Genomic DNA, 22319 nt, shown 5'->3' with positions numbered 1-22319 from the left:
CACTAACCATATGTCAGACACAAAGCCACTTGCCATGCTGTCCATCCTACACACCCTAGGTGGTGGGGGCTCTCATGTCCCCGATCTTTGAGGTGTGAGGCTGCTGAGGGGAGATGCTCCCCCAGGTGTGAACCAGGCCCAGCACCGTTGAGGGACACAGGCGGGAGCGGTGTGGGCTGCAGCGCTCTCTCTGGGGATGGTCCATCTGTTTTCCACCTCTGCTGCCCAGGGGCCATGGGCGGGGAGCAGCAGACCACCCTGACACGTGGGGACATGCAGGTGAGGGGACAGTGGGACAAAGCAGGAAGGACCCAGGGGGAGCGGGACACCAGATTGCCTGTGTCCAGAGCTGCTGCATGGGCAGGGCCGCTTGCCTGAGTGTGGGCCTGGTGGGAGGGCCCTGAGAGCTGCCCTGGGGGCCGGGACTGGGAGGCAGAGGGCAAGTGAGGGCAACCTGGTCACAGGGGTGGGCGGCACATGCTGGCTGGCTCTCCAGCAACACCCAGGAACGCGTCCTAGCGGACCCCAGGCAGCCAGGCTCTGAGACCTCAGGCAGCTTGCTGCTCCTATGTGGGTGTCAGTTTCCCCATCTGCAGCACAGACCGGTTGGAGACAGGCCAAGGGGCTGCTCCTGAGAGCCCAGCACCTGCAGGCTACAACTGTTGCCTCAGGCAGGGGCTCCCCTGCTATTCCCGGGCCTGTGGCTCTGCTGGCCCACTGAAGAGGGCCTGCCCTGGACCACGTGGGGGGTGGGGATGCCGACCCTGCCTATGGTCAGTTCTCCACCTCTCAGACCAGGACACCCTTCCCCTGGGAGAGTGAGGGACGCTAGGGAAGCAGGGGTGCTTTCCAGAGCCTCAGGGCTTCCCAGTCACTCCTGGCATAGCTGGGCCCCAGGAAGCCAGGTGCTCAGGATTTATGCTTCTTGTCCGTGAAGAAGAACCTCCGGAGCTTGTCAGGCTGCAAAGATGGAGAATTTGCTGGAGCCGGGGGTCCCCGGACAAAGGGGTCCAGCACTGATTGGGGGCTGAGGCCCATGGCCAGCTCGGAGGACTGGTGCTGGTTCTGCTAGCTTTACGGTGCCAAATTCCACCTCCAGCCCGTTCTGAGTGAAAGCTAAGGGGTGGAGGGGCCAGGGGTCCCCTAATTCCCAGCACTCTGGTGCAGCAAGGCCGCCACCAGGGACCAGAGAGGATGTGAGACTGCAGTGGGGGAAGAGCTGCCATGGATGTGGCTTCAGGGCTTCCTGGAGGGCCTGCCTGTGGGGTGGCCTGTGGTCCCAGGACAGCAGGCCCTCCGAGGCTGCTCTAGTCCAGGAGGTGTCAGAACCTGGGTCCATGTGTGCCTGGGATTGAGGCTGTCCCCACTGAGCGTGGACCCTCCCTGGCTTGGACTGCAGGCAGAGTGCTGGGGTTGACAGGGCCTGGGCCCTGTGGGAGCCCCTGACCACCTCCCTCTGACCTCCTGGCCGCCCTTTCCCTGTCCTGCCCTCTGACTACTCTGTCCAGTCAGCTCTGGGCTGTGTCCTGAACATGTGAGCACATCTAGCCTTGGGGCAGACCTCTCTGGACACAAGCGGAGACCAGACCATGGTTCAGATGAAGAAATGGAGGCCCCAGGTCAGGTGGCTAAATAGTATGGGAGGCCCTGTGATGTTAGAGTTTTAGATGAACAAAGAGCAATTGTGGTATTTGGGACACACTCTCGCTAGGAGTTGTTGCTGGGGAAAGTGCTATACCCAAAGCCACATGGCTGGGGGGTGGCTGAGCCATGACAAGAAGGAAGGTAGGTCAGGCTGGAGCCAGGGCCCCCTGTACACCTTGCACAGGCCCTGAGACGCTGGGGTGTGGGGGTTGGCAGGGGAAACTGGTCTGCAGAGAGAGCCCCCCTTTGTTCCCGCTGAGCAACTGCCTCTCCCACTATCTTCGAGTACATGTGACCCCTGGATAAGTCTGGGCCCCTGGGGGCAGTAGTAGTGACCTGAGCTGCTCATGCATGAGGGCCATGACCTCTCAGACACGTGGGGCCTGGCAGCCACCCCATCCCACCATATAGCCTACCTTGTGTGCCTGTCCGGTGCTCCTGGCTGCTGGAATTTGTTCGTAGGTGTTCCTGGGCTCAGGGAGCTCCGGGGCCCCCGAGAACCTGTCACAGCCATAGTCTGAGGATCCTGGCCGCCAGCTGGATGGGGGGCTGGGCCTGGAACACGGGGGCCTTACTGGGCTGCCCCAGTAGGCTGGGACCTGAGCGTAGGCACTGCCTTCCTGTTCTGGCGCCTCCCTGGGCTCCGGTGGGTCTGCTGTCTGCAGGAGCTTGTATGTGTCTGTACAAGTGCCTGGGGAACAGGGCTGTGCTCTGTGGCTCAGCTTCGGGGACGCCTGGCTCCAGGAGGCAGCCGAGCATCCCGGGGCCAGGAGGTGGGCCCGGGATGCAGGAGGCACCGGTCGACCATGGTCTGTGCCAACCCCAGTGAGGGCAGGCTCTGGGCCATTAGGCCTGTTCTGGCTTCCCACTGAGTGTCTCCTCAGGGGCTCCTCGCCTGGGGAGCAAGCCCGGCTGCCAGCTGGAACCGTCCCAGGCTCGCTGGACCCCTCTGCGCCCAGGCCCAGCCGTGCCTGGTTCATCTTCCTCAGCTCTGAGTAGATGGTGCTGCCAGGGCTCCCAAAAGACTCTTCCAGAAGGGAGGCACTCCTCTCGGGGAGGGGAGGCACCCTGGCGCGGAGCTAGGGAGGGAAAGAACCTCTGGAGCGACACCCTTGGGGACACGGATGCTCCCAGACAAGCCTTGTCCCCTGTCCTGGCTCGGCTTACCTGACTGTCATGGGTGGGCATTGGCTGACGCTCAGAAGCCCCTGAGCCCACCCTTCGGAGGAGACCACCCCCCAGGCTGTCATTTGTAAATGATTCCACAAATGTCTGCTGGGCACCAGCTGGGGCCAGACTCTGTCCCAGGTGCCAAGGACTCTATGGGCAACACAGCCAATGCTCGAAGGCCACCTTCTAACCGGGGAGGTGGGCAACAGACCAGCCTGTGACATGGTCTAATGTGCCTGACACAACACATGTTAGACCATCAGGTCGTTAGTCGTGTCATGAAGAAGAGCACAGCAGGGTAACGGGATGAACAGAATGGCAGGTGGGAAGGGGCCTTTCCTACAGCCCTGGTGCCCTTCCTGGAGAGATGACATGCAAGTGGACCAAGTGCGCCAGCAGCTTTCTGGTAGGAAGAGCATCGCAGCAAAGACCTAGCAAGTGCACAGGCCCTGGGGTGGGAGCAAGGTTGGTGTGTTCTGAGAAGATCCAAAGGCTGGTGAAGCTGGAGAAGAGAGCAGAGAGGAGGCAGCAGGGCCCCGGGTGAGGGCCCCGTGAGGCCTCAGGGTGAGGTGAGACCTGAGGTGTGCTGTGATCTGTTGTATAGGAGTAAAATCTGAGCCCCTCCCAGGAGGTGCTGTGGAGGGAAAGTACCCTCTCACAGCACCCCCCACACTCGCACAGTGTACACGAGTTTCAGGCATCTCTTACCCATTTTCTTATTCAAGTGCAGAGGAACCGTAGGAGTGGTAAACTGAGGCACAGCCAGGAAGGCCAGCCTGTGGGCCGGACCTGTGGGTGTTGGTGCAGCCCCACCCAGAGCGCTGAGGACCCTGCTCACCTCCACACATCCCTCCTCGGAGAAGCTACAGGAAGTGGCCTCCAGGCTCTTCCTGGTGTGGACGAAGGAGACTGGGGGCTGGGGGCGGGTGGCGTCTGCGCCCACCGTGGGGGCTGCTGCGGCAGGTGGCTTTTCCAGGCCCAGGCTGGTGTGGTGGAGACCCAGGGTGATGGCATCATAGGGATCGTTGTCCTCTGGCTGAGGGTAGTGGGGGCACAGTAGGGGCATGTTCATGCACCCCCAGCTGGTGAGGGACCCACACCAGCCCACCGAGCCCCTGACCTCAGGTAAGGTGTTGCCTCAGTCTCCCCCTTTTAAATAGGGAGCGTGACCACGAGGTCATGGGCCTGAGCGGGGGCACAACCTAGGCCTGGACACCCCACCCTGTCCCCCCTCGCCACGCCGCAGCAGAGGGGTGCCTACCCTGGGGCAGGCGGCAGACAGGGTCTCCCCAAAGGGCTCAAAGTGCACCTCCTGGTAGTGGCGCACCAGCTCAGCCAGGGTGCTGTGGCTGCAGGTGTCCCCAGAGACGAGGTAGCGCCGGTCCTGGAGCTGGTTGATGACGAAATGCCGACAGCGGTCACTGCCCCTACGACACAAGTGCGCGTACCCTGGGTCCTGGGTGCAGGACGAGGCTCGGGGGACGCTGACCGTCTGTGGGGGCTCCGCATTGGAGGTTGGGGGCCTGGCCTTCGAGGAGCTCTGCCCCGTGGGGGGCTGTACAGGGTCCAGAGCAGGGGGGTGGCCTCCAAATCCCAGGTCCCTGGGGTCCCCTCCCTGCCCCTGTGAGGCTGGGCACGAGACCTAAGGGCCCTACAGACTGAGCAAACATCCAACAAGGCGGTGTGTAGAAAATCAAATTCAATGCCGAGGAATCCACGGTGAACGAAACACCACATCTTCACCCAAAACAGGTCCAACCCTGCACGAGCATCACTCCTCCCCCAAACCCCATCCCTGCAAGAGATAGAGACTTCAGGCTCCACTGCATGCAGCCCTAAACCCCTACCACCTCTCCCCCTCACTACCCCTCATCCCCCCCCTCACTACCCCTCATCCCCCCCTCACTCCCACCTCCTCCCACTCACTTCCCCTCACTCCTGCCTCACTCCCCGTCACTACTCCCTCCTCGCTCACTACCACCTCACTACCCCGTCCTTCCCCTCACTACCCCTCACTACCTCTCACTCCCTTCTCACTCCCCTCTCACTACCCCTCACTCCCACCTCCTCCCACTCACTTCCCCTCACCACCCCCTCACTACCCCCTCACCACCCCCTCACTCCCCCTCACTCCCCCCTCACTACCCCTCATCCCCCCTCACTCCCACCTCCTCCCCCTCACTCCCCCTCACTACCCCTCACTACACCCTCCTCCCCCTCAGATCCCCTCACTACTCTTCACTACATCCTCCTCCCCCTCACTATCCCCTCACTCCCATCTCCTCCCCCTCACTCCCATCTCCTCCCCCTCACTCCTGCCTCCTCCCCCTCACTCCTCTCACTACCCCCTCCTCCCCCTCACTCCTCTCACTACCCCCTCGCTATCCCCTCACTACTCCTTCACTATCCCCTCACTGCGCCCTCCTCTCAGTCGGTCCCTCCTTTAAGGATCAGTAACCCCACAGTGACCAGTGTCATGAGGGTGTGGAGGGTGACTCTGCAAGTGCACAGTCCTATGGATCCTGCCCCCAGAGCAAAACAGAAAACATTTCCAACCCCTGCCCCTTCTGTCTATGGAACTTCGCAAAAAGAAATCCCAGGGTCTTTCTTTTTTGTGTCTGGCATCTTTCACTCAACATCATATCTCTGAGATTGATTCATGTCCAGGGACATTTAGCTCCATACCCCCCTGTGTAAAATTCCATTTAATGAAAAAAATCCACCATTTACCCCTTCTGTTGGACGTTTAAGGCTTTCCAGATTTGCTAGAAACAAAGCTGCCCTGGATATTCTGTTCATGTGCTCACTGATGTTGAGAATGTGCCAGGGTGTCGCCTTGGTGGGTGGGGACAGGCCTCTGTGGAGCTCCTAGGTTCTGGCAAATCCTTTCCTGAAACCATTGCTATGCAGGAGAGTTCCAGCTGCCGCACATCCTCACCAACTACTGTGTTCTGTCTTCCCATTTCAGCCACTCGTTGCAGGTTCCATTTGTATTTTCCCGATTATAATGCTGCCGAACGATACATACTATCGCCCTTTGGACGACCCCTTTTATGAAGTACCCATTCTAGTCTACCCACGTTATTTACCATGTTGTCTTATTGATTCGTGGGAGCTTTTTGTATATTCTGGCAAGAGTCCTTTGTTCAATACATTATTACAGGGCAGCCCTCGTGGCTCAGAGGTTTAGCGCCGCCTTCAGCCCAGGGCATGATCCTGAAGACCGGGGATCGAGTCCCGCATCAGGCTCCCGGCATGGAGCCTGCTTCTCCCTCTGCCTGTGTCTCTGCCTCTCTCTCTCTGTCTCTCATGAATAAATAAATAAAATATTAAAAAAATACATTATTACAATGTGTAACTTCTCCTAATACTCTGTCCTTTTAGTGACTTCATGGTGTCTTCTGATTAACAAAAAATCTTAATTTTAAAGAAATCAAATTTATCAACCTTCTCTTTTATGGTTAATAGGTTTGTGTCTTAAGAAATCTTTGCCTTTTTCAAAGTCTTGACGATTCTTCCTGTTTTCTTTAAGAAATATATTGCTTTGCTTTTGTCACTAGGGTCTATGGTCCCTTGTTTTCCACTTGGGTATCCGATTGCTCCCACCCGCTTACTGGAAAGCCCTGCCTTTCCCCCAGAACTGCTGTAAATCCGGGGACCCAATGCTGGGGGTCCGCAGATCCATGTCCCTGTCACGTATGTCAGAGAAATGTGATAAGTTGGTATTCCATCCACGGTCATGTTTGACAAAAGAGCCCTGATGCTAAAAAGCCATTTGAAAGCTTCTGGGTTCATCTCTTTCAAAGTGTGTAGCCGAGCAGGTGGCACATGGAATATAATTACTGTTTTCACAGTGATTGACGTTTATTTGGTTCTCACGATGTTCCAGCCACTGTGCTGAGCACCTCTTGACGGATGAACCCACTGAACCCCCTCAGCAACCCTACAAAGTCAGTTCTACAGTGTCCCTATCCTACAGAGGAGGAAATGGAGCCAGACATATTCCAGGTTAGGATTCGGCCTGGGGCCTCCGAGGTTTGCCCTGGAGCTCTAGCAGTCCTTCCTGACCCTGACCCTGACCCTGACCCTCTGACCCTGACAGGCAGAGAGCTTCTCCCTTCATCCTCTCCAGACTGGGCTTGATGTCATCCTCTTGGCTTCATCCTGACCATCTTGCCCCCCTCCTGGACCGGAGCTCATCATTTCAGGGGCCCAATGGCCCTGCATGTCCAGCCTCCTCCCACAGCCTGCCGGAAGAACCCTGGAGAAGCCATTGGCGGTCTGCACAGGCGCCTGGCTTCCTCCTCCGCAGGCACTCCTTCCTGGGAACCTCCCTCGCGGCTCCTTCAGCGCCTCTGTCTCAGTACCTCTGGACCGTTGCACATTCTGTCCCATCCAGTGGAGAGGCCCTCCTGAACTCCCATCACACCCTCTCTTCTGCCCTAGGCTCAAGGTTACTTCCGGGAAGCCGGTGAGGGGGACTGTCTCTTGCCCCCCCTCCCCACCCATTCCCACTGAGGGCTGTGGCTGTGTCTGCAGAACACATGATGGATGGAGCGGGGTGGGGGAGCCAGCGGCCCAGCGAGAGCCAGGCAGTGTGGCCCACAGGGGGGTGGGGGGCACCTGTCCTATCTGCAAAGCAAGCTTCTTTCCTACCTGTAGGACAAGATGTAGCTGGTGGCCCGGTCGCTGAGGCGGATGAGGAAGGAGCCGAGAGCTTTGTCGCCGAGCAGCTGCTCTGTCTGCCTGGGCAGAGGGCATGCAGTTAACTGGGGCCTGTGCCCGTCTGGCAGCAGGAGCAGGCCGACTTGGACCTGCCTCAGAATCCCTGCTGGCCATGCCTTTGGGTGCCAGATGCAGTGCACAGATAGCCAGCCCTCTCCACGGTAGGGGTTGGAGACTCTCCCAGGCCTCGGGCTGCCACTGTGGCCTGTCCACACTCAGACTTGGGCTGGGTCAGAGTCCTGAGGCCCCACGTGCACCTCCACACTGCAGCTTCACCTCAGGCACAATAGCCACTGACCCTGGCCCCCCACCAAGAACGAATCCATAGAGCCAGAAAGGTTTAGGTTTGGCAGGTCCCGGCCTCAGGGCCACCATGTACAGTTGTGCAGGTTTCTATAGGGAGGAGGTGCTGTGTTGTCTGGACCCTGATCCCAACAGGCTCTCATGTCCCCTGTGTGTCCCTTCCAGCTGGGCAGCCAGGAATATTTTTGAACAGTGCCAAGTATTTTGGCGACATGGTGAGAAATTCCAGCTTCCTTTGGTTTGGCAGCACGTCGGCCCCAACTGAGCACCTGCTCTCTGTAAGGCCAGCTGTGGATTTTGCACAGCCTGCGACTAAATGAAAGCACTGAGCTCAACAGGTAAGGATTTGATGATGGGGACAGCAGGGCAATAAGCTAAGTGCTGGACCCCAAGCTGCCCCTGTAGACAGCTGGTGCCTGGTGCTGGGCAGGGAGGGCCAGGCTGCATCTGCTGTCTCTGGTCTCATGCTCAGGCAGCTCTGGCATCTGCTAATCCAAGAGCCACCCTTTCCTGGGGGGCAGTGCACATCCAGGTTTCCCCAAGGCGGTCCCCACCCAAGATAGCTCTCAGCTCCCTGTGAATGGTGTGCGACTGGACAATGACCCGAAGGCCCTGCCATGTCTGAGTGCACCTGCTCTCTCTCTTCTCTAGGCCGGGACTCCCAGAGTGGCCACTGCACTCGCCCAGCTGCCCAGAGACCGCAGGCTCCTCACCCCATCCCGGGCCTCACCCAGGGAGACGGCAGGAGCCATCCTCATCCCAGGGTCCCCAGACCACTTTCTCCATGCCAAGGGGTAGCCTTACTTGCGGGTAAGGAATCCGTGGAACCAGGGGGGCAGGGCTCCGTCCTGCAGGATGAGGGGCGCCTGTGTCTCCATGAACCAGGTCAGGGCCAATTCCTGCAGCTTGGCCAAGGCCTGGCTGTCCCCCGACTCTCCGGGCCCCCTCCCAGGGCCAAGCTGCTTCGGGCTGCCCTCCATCCTGGCCAGCATGGAGCGGAAGCAGAGCGCAGACCACACACACACACACACACACACACACACGCGCCTCTATATGTGTGGGCACCCCGCTCATTTGCCTGAATCAGTGCCCGCCCCAACCGCCCCAGCACACAGGAGCCCAATTGTCACCCTGGCTGGTGGCTAGCTCTCCTTCCTGACTCTGGGGTGGCCATCTTCTCTGGCAGGGGACACTGTGGGGAGGGTCATATTAGCAGGGGTGGGGCTGGCTAGGGGAGGAGACTATGGACTGCCTGGCCCCGTTCCCCCAACCTCTAGCCTCCGCCTTCAGCTAAAGGCCAGGCCTGGCTGAGGCCCTCAGCCCAGCTTCATGAGCAAAGCAGTAGCTTTCAATTCTATTCATCCTTCCCTAGTGGAGGCCACTTGTATTTTGGTGAAGTTCACTGATTAACTTCCTTCCACTGAAGATTTACTGAGTGTCTACTGGGCTGTGGGAATAAAGTCGTGCACAAAACAGCATTTTGCCCTCGTGGCTCCAGCATAAGGAGACAGGCAATCGTCGAGTCCATGTACAGAATATGGTGCCAAGTATCATGTGCACCCCAATAAAGGAAGGGAAGAGGACGCGGCTTATCTCCTTTAGATGGAGGGTTGGTCAGGGGTTGAGCAGAGAGGAGCAGCTAGTGTGGACGGGTGGTCTGGAAGGGCCAGGCAGAGGCCTTTGAAGAAGGCTTTGGACCAGCTAGGGTATGTGTTCATCCCTAAATGCATCCTGTGCTTCTGAGTTCCACGGCAGAAACCCAGCCAGGGGGATCCTGGGGCAGTAGGCATTGTAAAGTGTGGGCCCTGGGGACAGGATCAGGTCAGAGTCCTGCTTTCACGGGACCTCAGAAGGTCCACTTCCTCGTCTATAAAATGGGAATGGGCAGAAGCAGTCAGGGTGCCTGGGCTGAGTGAGAGTGCATGGTGGCTAAGGTGAGAGCACACATCCACTTCCATCACTGGACAGCACCCCACAACGGCGGCGCTTGGTGGAAGCGAGGACAGCGGGTGCCTGCGACATCCTGTTCCTTGGTCTGGGCAGAGGGGGAGAGACATGTGCTCACTTTGAAATCTCCCTGCGCTCTGCGCTCACGATTTAGGTAGACACTGCTGTGGTTATAGTGGCTTCACAAGACAGCTCCCCGGTGGATGGGTGGAGGCTGCAGCCCTATGTCCTTGGCTCCAATCCTGGCTGGAGGAGGGGAACAGGAAAAGCCCTCCAATGTCTGGGCAGGCTAAGGAGTTGGGGCCTGAGGACAGTGCTCCGCATACCGTGAGTGATGGGGATTCGCCATATGTTGACTGTGACTGTGATGTAACGGCTCTGACCCGGTGGATCCTTCCCTGTGGGTAAGGATGTACATGATTATACTATTGCTACAGCCCCACCGTGGTCATCCCAAGCAAGATGGAAATGCCTGCGGCAGCTGTGGGATGCATGTGATGGCGAGGACAGGCATGTTGTGAGGCAAGCCCGTGACCCCAGTCCCGTCTCTGGGTCTCCTTTTCCACATTCATACAAAAGGTAACAGACACTCACCTCGCTTCCCGGGGAAAGAGAGAAACAGCGCTAGCAGGCCCTCTGTATGGGGACAGGTGTGCTGGGGCCAGGAAGTGTTCCAGACACGCAGCTGTTTGAGTATCACCATTATAAACAGTTAATTTCCAGCCTTGATGGCGAGGAGCCAGCTCTAGCCGGGGGTCCCTGGGGGTGGGGATGGGGTGCATGGTTTTCCTGCCACAGATCTAAACCTGGAATATACTGGGCTCAGAACAGAAATCCCACTATGTTTGCACACTCATAGTTATCCTGCTAGTGTGCACGGATTTGCTCCCCAACACAAGGGCGTGGAGAATGAATGAGCCAATTTCTTGTTTCTTAAATTGTCTGTGCTATCATCTACTCCATCCTGCACCTAGAGCAGTGCGTGGCACAGTTAGATGTTTGATGAGCATATTTCATTTTCTTGGTTGATTGATTTAGGTTTTATTTAAATTCAAGTTAACATACAGTGTACTATTAGTATCAGGGCTGGAATTTAGTGATTCATCATCACATCCCCTGTGACTTTGTCACCAATAGAAATCACAGATGTTCTCATGTTGCATCACAGCTTTCGTGGGCATCTTGAGAAAGTGGATTTTTCTCATCATTATGTCAAAGTTATAGTAATTAGACCCAGTGCTGAGTCTTATTTGACACACTAATAAAGACGCACATCATATGTCTTTATTTTTTTAAAAATTTTTAAAAGATTTTATTTATTTATTCATGAGAGACACAGAGAGAGAGAGGCAGAGACACAGGTAGAGGGAGAAGCAGGCTCCATGCAGGGAGCCCGATGTGGGACTGGATCCTGATCCCAGGACTCCAGGATCAGGCCCTGGGCTGAAGGCAATTACTAAACTGCTGAACCACCCAGGGATCCCCTCATATGTCTTTATTACAGATATTTTGGGTAATTGAGTCCCACCAGCATACTATGTATTTTATTATGTGCATTTGAAAACACATTCTGAGAAGTCCATGGGCATCACCAGACACCCAGAGGGCTCCAGGGCTCAGGAAAGGCTAAGGAAGCTAGAGTCTGATGCAGGGCCCTTTGCTGCCAAAGTCAATCCTAGATGTATTCAAATGCAAAGAAATGTGTTTTTATGATTTTCCATGAGGCATTTTCTCCACCTCCCCTTCCTGGGATACTGTTGTGGGCAGAACCTGGTCATTTGCATGTGAAGACAAAGGCGTTTTGTGCTGGGGGTGGGGGGGTGGAGACGGGGAGTCTGTGTTTGAGCTCTGAGGATGTGGGGGCCCAGGACTGTGGCATCAGGGCTCTGGGAAGGACTAGGGGGTGGGTGGTCTCTGAGGGCATGCACCCTACTGCTCAGTCCCCACTGTGGTCACCCAGGGAGCTGGGCCTGGGCACATGGATGACACTGGCATGGCTCTACCCCAGGGTGCCCTGAGGGGCACAGGTTCTGGTGTCAGACTGACCCCCTAAGACACCTGGCCCCCATTGCTGGCTCTGCAGGGGGATTTTGAGGTGGGTCCTAATCTCACCACCTCTCAGTGTGTCTTCATCTGTAAGAACGGAGGGGAGGGAGAACCTACCTACCTGGCAGGGGTTGGGGGTTCAGAGGCCAGTCCAGGCAGCAGGGTGGCTGGAAGGCACTGGCAAGCTACATCAGCCTCTGCCCAGCTGCCTGGCACCTGAGGGGTCTTCTAAAGCCAAGCGTGTCTATCTGGTGCTGGGTGCCCCTGCCAAGGTCACGCTCCTCCTGTAGGACCCAGACATGCCAATGTGCCGTCCTTTTTGGGGCTCCTGCCTGAGGGCGCCGAGTCTGGCTTCCCCTCCTGGGGACCCCTCCCAGGCCTGTCCAGCTGTCCTGACCACGTAACTGGCCCCAGCCCCCACTCCTCCTTCCCAGACCCATGCCATGGGGACAGGAGGCCAAGGCAGCCTGTTGCTGCCTGTGGACACTATATTTGCACACTCATAGTTATCCTGCTAGTGGCACAGATTTGCTCCCCAACATGAGGGCATGGAGAACGAATGAGCTGATTTCTTGTTTCTTTCTTTTATTTTTTTTTTAAGATTTTATTTATTTATTCATGAGAGACACTGCGAGAGAGAGGCAGAGACACAGGCAAAGGGAGAAGCAGGCTTCATGCAGAGAGCCTGATGTGGGACTCGATCCCGAGACTCCAGGATCACACCCTGGGCCGAAGGCAGGAGCTAAACCACTGAGCCACCCAGGCGTCTTGATATGTTGTTTCTTAAGTTGTCTGTATCATCATCTACTCCATCCTGTACCTAGAGCAGTGCGTGGCACAGTTAGATGCTTGATGAGCATATTTCATTTTATTGATTGATTTAGGTTTTATTTAAATTCAAGTTAACATACAGTGTACTATTAGTATCAGGGCTGGAATTTAGTAATTCATCATCAGCTGCATATAATACCCTATGCTCATTCAATAGGTTTATTTATTTATTTATTTATTTATTTATATTTATTATTATTATTTTAAAGATTTAATTTATTAATTCATGAGAGACACAAAGAGAGTGGCAGAGACATAGGCAGAGGGAGAAGCAGGCTCCCTGCGGGAAACCCGATGAGGGACTCCATCCCAGGACCCCAGAGTCACGACCTGAGCCAAAGGCAGATGCTCAACCACTGAGCCACCCCGGCATCCTGGTATTTTAAATTATTATTCAGATAGATGACATACCCACGTGGCTTTTAAAAATAAAAAATATTAAAAAGTATCTGTACAAATATTTTCCCTCCAAGCATTCAGTCCCAGGCACCCATGTCCTTCTCATTCCCAGGGACCTGCGGCTACTCCTTTCCTGAATGTCCTTCCCAGGTCTCTGCACCACCAAGTCGACACGTATATTCTTAATTCAGAGGGCAGGATATCATCTGACCTTCTGTATACATTCAGTGTTTTACTTTGTAAAATATCTCAATGCTGCCTCTTGGAGCTCTGCCTGCAGGAGGCTGCTGGGGAGGCCTTGTCGGCCGCAGCCACTCTGTTTCCGCTGTGTGGCTGCACTGTATGTTCTGTGACCAGTCCCCTATAGGGGGTCACTTGGGTCATTTCTAAGGTTCCCCAATGTCCAACAATGTGGCAGGGGACAGCTTCAGGAGCACTCAACAGAGCACAAAAGTGAGAACACCCACAGCACACATCCCCCAGTGGGGCCGCTCCAGTCAGAGGACGCCTGCCTTTGTGGTTTCAACAGATGTTGCCAAATTGCCTCCTTTTGGGGTTGCATGTATTTGTGATCAGTAAACATGAAAGGACTGGGCTGATGAATGGACTGTGTTCTCAAGCGCTGTCATATGGGGCCCTCCCGCAGGGGAGGGACTGCTGCTGGGCGGGAGAGGTCACCAGTTTCTTGACCTTAATCTGGCCCCTCAGCGCCTCTGAGCAAGTTTGTTTCTGCATGCCTTCTGGGGTGGATGGTGGCCCCCAGAGATGTCCTCAGGCCCTGCACCCACTGCACACAGGAGCAAGACAATGGCCAGGTCCCAGGGCCTTGACACAGTCCTGGAAACTCAAATAAGGAAACAGCCCCAGCCTGCACCAGCGTTGACTCCAGAATCCAAAATAGGAAACTATAAAATCACAATAAGTGTGCAAGCAAATGTCTATAAATGGAATATTGCATCAATTTGATGGAGAATTCACAAAAGATTCATCGCATCTGAAAATGGTTTGGAGGTCAGATGGTCTGCCCTCGCCAGGACCTCTGAGTGTGCAGGAGAACTGCTGAGAAATCATTACCAGTCACCAATTGAACTCTCAAAGCCCAATCATAAAAATAATATTTTCCCAAAAGTTCAAAGGAAAAAAGTTATATATATATACACACACACAGGCACACAGTTTATAACGTAAGATGTGACTGTCATTTTATTTTATTTTATTTTATTTTATTTTATTTTATTTTATTTTATTTTATTTTATTTTATTTTATTTTATTTTATTATTTTATTTTATTTTATTTATTTTTTTTTGTGACTGTCATTTTAAAATTATATATATTTGATATGAAGTGAAATGGGACCCCAAAGAGAGCCTTGGACCCACCATGGTCCTAAAACCACAGCAGCCCCACTTGCTCCATAGAGCACCCCGCCTGGGGCTGTGGGCTCCCCACCTGCCCAGAGGAAAGGGAAACCATCCCTCAGGCCAGCGGGCTTCCCTGTGAACTACCTCTCAGTTTTAGCGTCAGGAACAAGTGTTCTCCATAGATTATCTGGCCTCACCAGTCGTTCTGAGTCCCATTTAAAAATGAAAATCTGCAGAATTGTAGGCCATGTGTTCATGAGGCCTGAAGGAGGGACAACCAGGGAGAGGTACATTAAGGCCCAGGGGGAAGACCAGGGGTCAGAGACCGGGTGTTAAAAACCTTGTTCTATTGGAGACTGATGGCCGGGTGGGCCTGGCACACCTGGCCACCTGCACAGGGGGCCCTGACTTTCACTGTCCCCTGCAGCGGGAATATGGCACCCCTAATGTGCACCAAGCACTTCCAGTACACGCTGTTTCCTTTGTCCTCTGTCCCGGCAGGCAAGGTGGTATGACTCTGTCTGTCCTCACTGCCAAGACAGGAAACAGACTCAGGACCAGAGACAGCCTGGCCTGCCTCAGCCAAAGATGGAGTCAGCGGCAGGGCCTCTCCATATGTGTGGGGCATCTGCCCACCTGCTGTTGCTTCGCCCTCACCATCCCCCAGCCGGGAGCACCTTTCCCTGCAAATTCTGTACCTACCTTCAAAATGCAATGGATCAATATTAGTAGCTATTTAGCCGTATATTTAAACTTCAAAATACAAAAGAAACTCCAACAGACTCCAAAGGGGCTCTTGCTGGGCCCTCGTATCCTGCCTGCCTTCGGGGGTCTCCCTCCTAACCAGGGCCTTCCCGCTGTGTGGTTTGCGTCTGCCCGCACCTTCCCTCCATTGAAATGCCTCCATCCCCCAAAAGGGCCTCACAGGGGAGTTGCAGTGCCTGGAGGCCTTGGAGGGGGGGGTGGATTCTGAGGGCAGGGGGCTTGGGGAGGAGCCAAGACAGGCGGGCTGCTGTCCTGGCTGTGGTGCCAGGCCGAGAACCAGGACTGGGACAGAAAGGACCAGGCCTCTGTACCTGCAGCCCGCCCTGTGTCCAGGCCTCCCCCGCTCCCCAGCCTGTATGTCCCCCCAACTCCTGTGTAGTCCTCACCTGCTGGCCCCCAGCCCCTGCCAACCCTCTGCCCTCCATCAGTGCCCTGGGCCCCAGGGCTTAGAGAGTGGCCAGCACTTCAGGTGACCCCACCCCCCCAGGAAGGGGAGCCATAGGCTGTGAGATTTGCCTGCACATTTGGCAGGGAAATGAGGCCTTCGGGAAGCCAGAGTCTGCAAATCCAGGCCAGAGGGGTGCGGTGGGGCTTCTCTCTCTGAAGCCACCATCCCGCCTGCCCAGGCCCTTCTGAGACTCAGCACAGCACCCAATGGAGGTAGAGGCAGGGGTGGTGACAGTCCCTCTCACCCCCCTTACTCGGGCTCCCTCCCATGACCCCATCAGGGCAGGATGGTATGGGAGCACGTGGTAGGGAGGTGGTGGTGGGGCCTCCCTCTGGGGGCTATTCCCTGGCCAATGCAGCCTCTGTTCTGAAGCCAGCCCAGCTCCCCGGTTCCCCCTCTAGCACCACACCCTGAACTCCAAACCACCCCCATCCAGACCAACTTCCTCCACCAAGCTCCGGGGTTAGCAAGGCCCCATCAGGATCCCTGTGTGCTTGACCTCCAGATAATGGGGCAGTCTCTGCTCAGAGACAGGAGGGCTCCCTCTGTGCCATCTGGCCACGGGGCTGCAGCTAGGGCCCCTTCTCTGGTGGGGTGGCAGGGAAGACACACCCTGTGCCCCCCAGTGGTAATGCTTACACTAACTGCGGAGGGCAGGATGGAAGAGTGCCCAAAGGGAAGGGACTGGTCAGCTGTGATGGCTGAAAACCTCAAGAGGCTGGAAACAGAAGAGCCTCACTGGCCCAGCTGGAGAAGGCCCACAGGCCTTACAGCTGGGCTGCAGGCAGGCAGGCAGACCATTGGAGATCAACTGCTGCCCATCCCCTGCAGCCCAGAGAGGGCACAGACACGGCTATCAGGCAGCATATCAGGCAGTGAGGTCTCCTCTCTCTGGACTCCCCCAAGGACTGTGGGCTCCTCCTGCAACAGGATGGCACCTTGGCCAGCTTGTCCTCCTGGAGTCTGTGAGGTGCAGAGACTGCACGTGGCTGGGCCTCCCACCCCATCCCTCTTGAGGGAGACTGGCCGAGGATGAGTCATTGGCTCTGTGTCCCTGGGGCTTGCCCAGGGCTGGCCATGTGGGAGCAAGCTCACTGCCCTAATTTCCCCTTTTGGGTAAACAGCAGCCACTTCCTCCTGGGTCGGCCACTTCCTTCTGGTCACTGGGCTCCACGAGGCTAGAGGGGGCAGGCCCTGTGGCACCAAGCAGACATATCCTAGAAATGGTGGTGGGAGGGTACACAGGCTGCACAACGCTGGCCCCTGACCACAGGACCTGGACATTCAGTCTAAAGGGACTTTGAAAACTGCAAATGTCCACCTGCCATTTGAGAAGGGCTCCAAGGGAGGACCCGGGAGCCAGCAAGTTCCCATGCAGGATAACCCTGGGCAGGGGATCTGGTTGGAAAGGACGGAACCGAAGCTGCATTTCTTCAGCATTTTACATAAATTACAAGACTTGTCCAGAAAGATGGTGGGGGAGGGGCTGCAGAAGCCGAACTAAGGCGCCAGCTCTCAACCCCCGGCACAGGGCCCTCAGGACGGAACGGGGTGTGACACCATGCAGGGTTGTTCCTGGAAAACCAGCCTCCTGGAGTGGGCAGGGCTGGTGGCCTGGGAGAGATCTAGGGGATCATAGGGGGTTGGGGGATCTTGGAGGCTGGGGCCAATTCTAATCAGCTGAATGGAGGGGAGGGACTGTGCTGAGAGGTTGTTGCCACTTTGTCCCGCTCACTGGGGTCTCAGGACCTGTGGCTGTGCAGCGTCCTCAGAGGGCCACACTCTGGGCCTGGCCAGTCTGTGAGATTCTGCAGGCCCAGTGCTTGGCTCTGCAAGTTCTCCAGGGACCTATGAAAGGTCTGTAGCCAAGGACAAGTATACCTGGATTCCAAAACCCGAGAAAAACAGCAAAAGATGATTATGCTCGGGCTCCCAAGAAAAAGAGCAAAATCTAAATCAATAGACATTTAATTAGATGTCTACAAAGTGTAACATTATAATCATCAAAATGTCACTCTTTCGAGGGGCACCTGGTGGGCTTGCTTACTCAGTAGAGTGTGTGACTTTTAATCTTGGAGTTATGAGTTCAAGCCCCACGTTGGATGGCAAGATCACTTAAAAAATCAATAGGCTTAAAAAAGTCACTCCCTTTGAAAACAATGTGTAGGCTGGATTTCTCTCACTCAGCCAGGATGCCCACACAGACATGATGATTGCCAAGAAATTGTTAGCCAAACATAAATTAAAACGAATTCCTCACAGATAATATCGGGACCATAATTACAGCAATTCCTTCAAATGTTTTGAGAGTCATGTTTACATCGGATGTGGGGCACTTGACTGTGTTGGGTATCGTGTGGGGCATGGCCGGGCTCAGAGAACAGGGCATGGGGCCTGTGAGCGAGCAAGAATGGCACCACTCCTCTGCCATGGTTGGCTAGGGACCAACAACAGGCTCCGAGGCAGGAGGGTTATGCTGGTGGAAGCAGACACTAGCCACGGAGTGACAGTAGTGGTCCCTTGTCCAGACCCACCTGCTCAAGCTGGGGGCTCACACCTGTGCCTTCCTGAACCTCAGTAGACTTCGGTCTCTGCAAGGTGGACCTGGGCTCAGTACACCCCCACTGTTGCACAACTGGCTGATAGAGCTGAGGAGAGTGGGCTGTCCCCCGCTCCTGCCTAGCCTCCTGCGCACCTCCCACGTGGAGCTGTAGCTACAGATCCAGTGCTCCCAGCTGTTCCCCTTTCCATGGGATTTCCTGGGCACATCCCACCCTGCTGCCTCACCCTGCAAGCCCATTAGTCACTGCCCCTCTCATGCATAGGGCAAAGCCCAAATCCAACTTGGTTTCCTTTCTCCCCAGGGTGCAGGGCACTCTCAGGCCTGCCCTGTATGGAGGCTGATCCGCTGTTGGATCCTCCCTCTCAGAAGCTGCCAATTGAGGAGGACATTCACGTTAACTGTACAAGAATAGTAAGAACAGCTGGACTGCACTGAGGACCTGCTATGTGCTAGGCACGTGCTGAGTAATCTCACATGTGTTTCTCCTGTAAGTGTCATGAGAACAATGGCATGGACTGTATGATCCCCATTCTACAGACGAAGAGGCTGAGGCTCAGAGAGGTCAAATAAACTGCCCAAGGTCACATGTCCGGTTAGTGGCAGAGCCGGGAGGCAAATCCGTGCCTCCACAGCCCACCCTCAACACCATGTGTTTTGTGCTGAAAGAGCACCCAGGGCATGAAAGTGGAGTCCCCCTTGCTGTGGCCACCTAGGCCGGGCTGTGGATGGGCTGGCGAGAGGTGTCTGTGGTCAGCGGAACAGGGCCTGTTTGAGGCTGGCTGGGTGGGCGAGTGGGAGCCCGCTCTTCATGCATGTTTGGTGCCCTGTCCCTCCCAGAAAGCTAAGCTTTCCAGCTTTGTGTCCACTCACATGTCTGTGTACGAATGTGCAGAAGAAAGGATGTGGGATATCTGCTTTGATTTGGTCCTTGCAGAAACACAGCTAGAACCTTCCTTTTTCCATGGAGGTGTAGTGGACATACTCAAGTTCCAGGGATACCACGCAGAGGTTGGCAGTGTCACTCCTGGGCTGCACCTCCTCCCAGGCTGCAACAGGCGCTAGGTTGCACCCGCTGCCCCTGCAGGCTGCACCTGCTCTGGGACTCCACCTGCTCCTGGCTGCACCTGCCCCCCTTCCTCCGGGCTGCACGTGCCCCCCAGGCTGCACGTGCCCCCCCCCCGGCCCCCGCCCCTGCACACCTGGAAGCCCGGACCTCTCGCTGCCCCGACCTCTCGCTTGGCCAAGCGCCACTTTGTTCTTGGCACTGACGGACGGTCTCTTTCTAATATGTTGGTGTGTCTCCCAGATTCCACGCATGAGTGAAATCGCACGGTCTCTTTCTCCGGCGAGTTTAGCTCAGCACCGTGGCCTTGGGCCCACGTGGTCGCGGCTGGCTCGGCCCCGTCCTTCCTCCTCTCTCTGGTGACAGCCAATTTCGCAGGGGCGTGTCCGCTGGCGGGCCGCCCGCATCAGCGGAGGGCGCCCGGTACAGGTGCTGCAGGTGCGCGGAGCGCGAGCTTCCCGCCGGCTTGTGCCGAGACTGCTGGACTACAAGTCCCAGGCTGCCTTGCGCGCCCGCGGGCCGTGCGCAGCGGCGGGGCGGGGCTCGCGGGGGCGGCGCGGGGGCGGCGCGCGGGCGGGCGGGCGGGGGCGCGCGGGGTCCGGGCGGCGGCGGGGCGGCGGGGCGGCGGCGATGCCGGGGCCCGGGGCGCGGGCCGAAGAGGAGGAGCGGGAGGGCGCGGCGGCGGCGGGGCCGGGGCCGGGGCCGGGGCCGGGGCCGGGGCGGCTGTGCGGATACCTGCAGAAGTTGTCGGGTAAGGGCCCGCTGCGCGGCTACCGCAGCCGCTGGTTCGTGTTCGACGCGCGCCGCTGCTACCTCTACTACTTCAAGAGCCCGCAGGACGCGCTGCCCCTCGGCCACCTGGACATCGCGGACGCCTGCTTCAGCTACCAGGGCCCCGACGACGCGGCCGAGCCTGGCGCAGAGCCGCCCGCGCACTTCCAGGTGCACAGCGCGGGCGCCGTCACGGTACTCAAGGTGGGAGCGCGGAGCCCCGGCCCGACCCCCGCCCGACCCGCGGCCACGCCCCCTGCTGCCCCCTCCCCGGCCTGACCCCGGCGCCCCCTCCCTGGCGTCCCCTCCCCGGCCTGACTCTCGTGCCCTCCGGCCCACTCTCCCCGCCCCCCCACCCCCCGCCCTCCCCTGCCCGACCCCGGCGCCCCCTCCCCGGCGCCCCCTCCCCGGCCTCACCCCGGCGCCCCCCGCCCCGACCTCGGTGTCCCCGACCCCGGCGCCTCCCTTCCTGGTGCCCTCCACCCCGACCTCAGGGCTCCCGTCTCCTGGGGCCCCTCTCCCCGGCGGCCCCCCCTTCCCGTCGTCCTCCCCCCCCCCGCCCCTCTCCCCGCCCCCTCCCCGCGCTTCCCCACGCACGAAGTGGACGCCCTGCGCAGCGGTCCCAGGCGTTGGCGCCCGCAGGTTTCTGGATCTGCCAGGTGGACCCCTTGGTGCCTCCGCTGCTCTTCCTGGAACGGGGAGGGGTGGGCTGCTGGTGCGGTGCCAGGCGGTGGGAGGTGGCGGGGTGCTCACAGTTCACTCCGGTCCTGCAGTGGGCAGGGGCGCTATGCTAAGTGCAGAGCTTGTTCTCTTGCTGGGGGAGAGGTGTCAAGGGGTTCCTTCCACCAATTGGGCCTCATACATCCCATGTGGCCCTGGCCTTGGGGTCCACTCTCAGAGCCCTCTCCTGGCCTTGCTCCTGCCCTCCCTCCTCTAGCTGGGCCCACCTATTGCCAGAGCTCTCCTGGGTCAAGTGCAGAGCCCAGTGGGCTGAGCCTGGTTCCCCCGGCCTCGTGGCCTCAGCACTGGGCCCTGGAGGCCACGTAGCAGCTGGAGCTGCCCCAGGTCAGCTCCAGCAGCAGCTGCAGCCCCTCTGGATGGCTGTGATTCCCGGTTCTCCCAGGCCCCTGTGCCTCCTCTGCCTGTCTGCAAGGGAAGCTGGGCAGGGCTGACTTAGAAGCCGTGTGGATGAACTTGGGAAGGAGTCCAGGGAGCACACAGGGACGCTGCCAAAGCAAGGCTTGTCCTCACTGTGCTTGTGCACAATCCTGTGTCACATGAACTTCCTGTGGAATTGTTTGTTAGAGAACAAAATGGGGCATCCTGTTTCAGATTTTCTCAGACGGCGTTGGAGCCTTGTCAGTGTTTTCATGCAGGGAAACGTGAATAACGGAGGTAAATACCTAAGTGGGGCTGGGGGCTTGGACGCAGACGGTGGCCAGCCGTGGGCCTGAGCTTCCCTGGGTCTGCCCTGCACGCATTGGGCATCTTGCACCCTGTCTGCCTCAGCTCCCTCTGGTCCGCTGGGACCGTCACCTTCCTCATTAGGGGCTGTGAACATTCCGGAAATGTGGGAAGTGTCTGGCATGGAGCAGGCCCTGCATGGCAGCCGTGCAGGACAAGTGGTACCTGTGGCTGTAGCCGTGGTGTACTGCTATAATGGAATGGCCTGCAGCAGTGTGTGCTGAGAAATGAGAGTGCTGGCTGTGCACATGGAACTGGGCAAGAAGACGTCACAGAAGGATGGCACACAGATGGTTCCATGGGCAGGAGGGTGCAGAAGGTCACGCAGCTGTCTGTGCTGTGTGGGGAGTAGGGAGCTGTGCACGGTGACAAGTCTGGATTCAGGGTGCACTTTGCTGCTTAGGAAGAGTGGGAGCAGGTCCCCACGGGCACCCAGTGTTCTGGCAACTGTCTACTTGTAGGACTGGGTGGCGGGTGTACCAGTGCACTTCATAGCATTCTGTCCACCTGTTTCTATGTCCAGAAGATTTTTAGAAAAGGAAATCCGTTTCTGCATGGATTACTGACTGGGGAGTCCGTAAGGTTGAGTAGTCACAGAATAAGATGGAAATGCCCGAGGCTGAGGGTCAGCTTTATGGAGGCAGTGGGCATGGACGTGCACGCAAGGCTTTCCAGAAGCACAGGGCTGTCCAGACGAAGGGCATGGAGTGCAGAAGGGTGTATTTTAGCGTAGGTGGTTCCTTTTAAGCAGTGGGAGCAACACTAATGTGGTGGTAAAAGTGGGAATCGGTCCTTTATTTTCCTTGTTGCCTGGTGTT

General features: G+C 57.1%; 2 protein-coding genes across 2 annotated transcripts in view; one reads left to right on the top strand and one right to left on the bottom strand.

The window, feature by feature from the left end:
* Positions 1-909: 909 nt before the first annotated feature.
* SH2D7 (SH2 domain containing 7) lies at positions 910-8850 on the bottom strand. The gene is made up of 6 exons (XM_038533692.1): positions 8647-8850; positions 7471-7560; positions 4076-4241; positions 3653-3850; positions 2061-2723; positions 910-960 (listed from the first exon to the last, which is right to left on the bottom strand). Exons 1-6 carry the CDS (start codon positions 8832-8834, stop codon positions 910-912), a joined length of 1356 nt encoding a protein of 451 aa, XP_038389620.1. The 5' UTR covers positions 8835-8850.
* Positions 8851-14861: 6011 nt separating this feature from the next.
* Positions 14862-22319, top strand: part of TBC1D2B (TBC1 domain family member 2B) — a 67012-nt gene continuing 59554 nt past the window's right edge. The window contains exons 1-2 of the mRNA XM_038533691.1: positions 14862-14928; positions 19964-20241. Of these exons, the coding sequence (XP_038389619.1) occupies positions 14862-14928; positions 19964-20241 (345 nt within the window). The remainder of the gene's footprint in view (positions 14929-19963; positions 20242-22319) is intronic.

This window comes from Canis lupus, chromosome 3, assembly GCF_011100685.1.
Source record: "Canis lupus familiaris isolate Mischka breed German Shepherd chromosome 3, alternate assembly UU_Cfam_GSD_1.0, whole genome shotgun sequence".
Classification (NCBI taxonomy): domain Eukaryota; kingdom Metazoa; phylum Chordata; class Mammalia; order Carnivora; family Canidae; genus Canis; species Canis lupus.
This window is presented reverse-complemented; position numbering and strand designations above follow the sequence as displayed.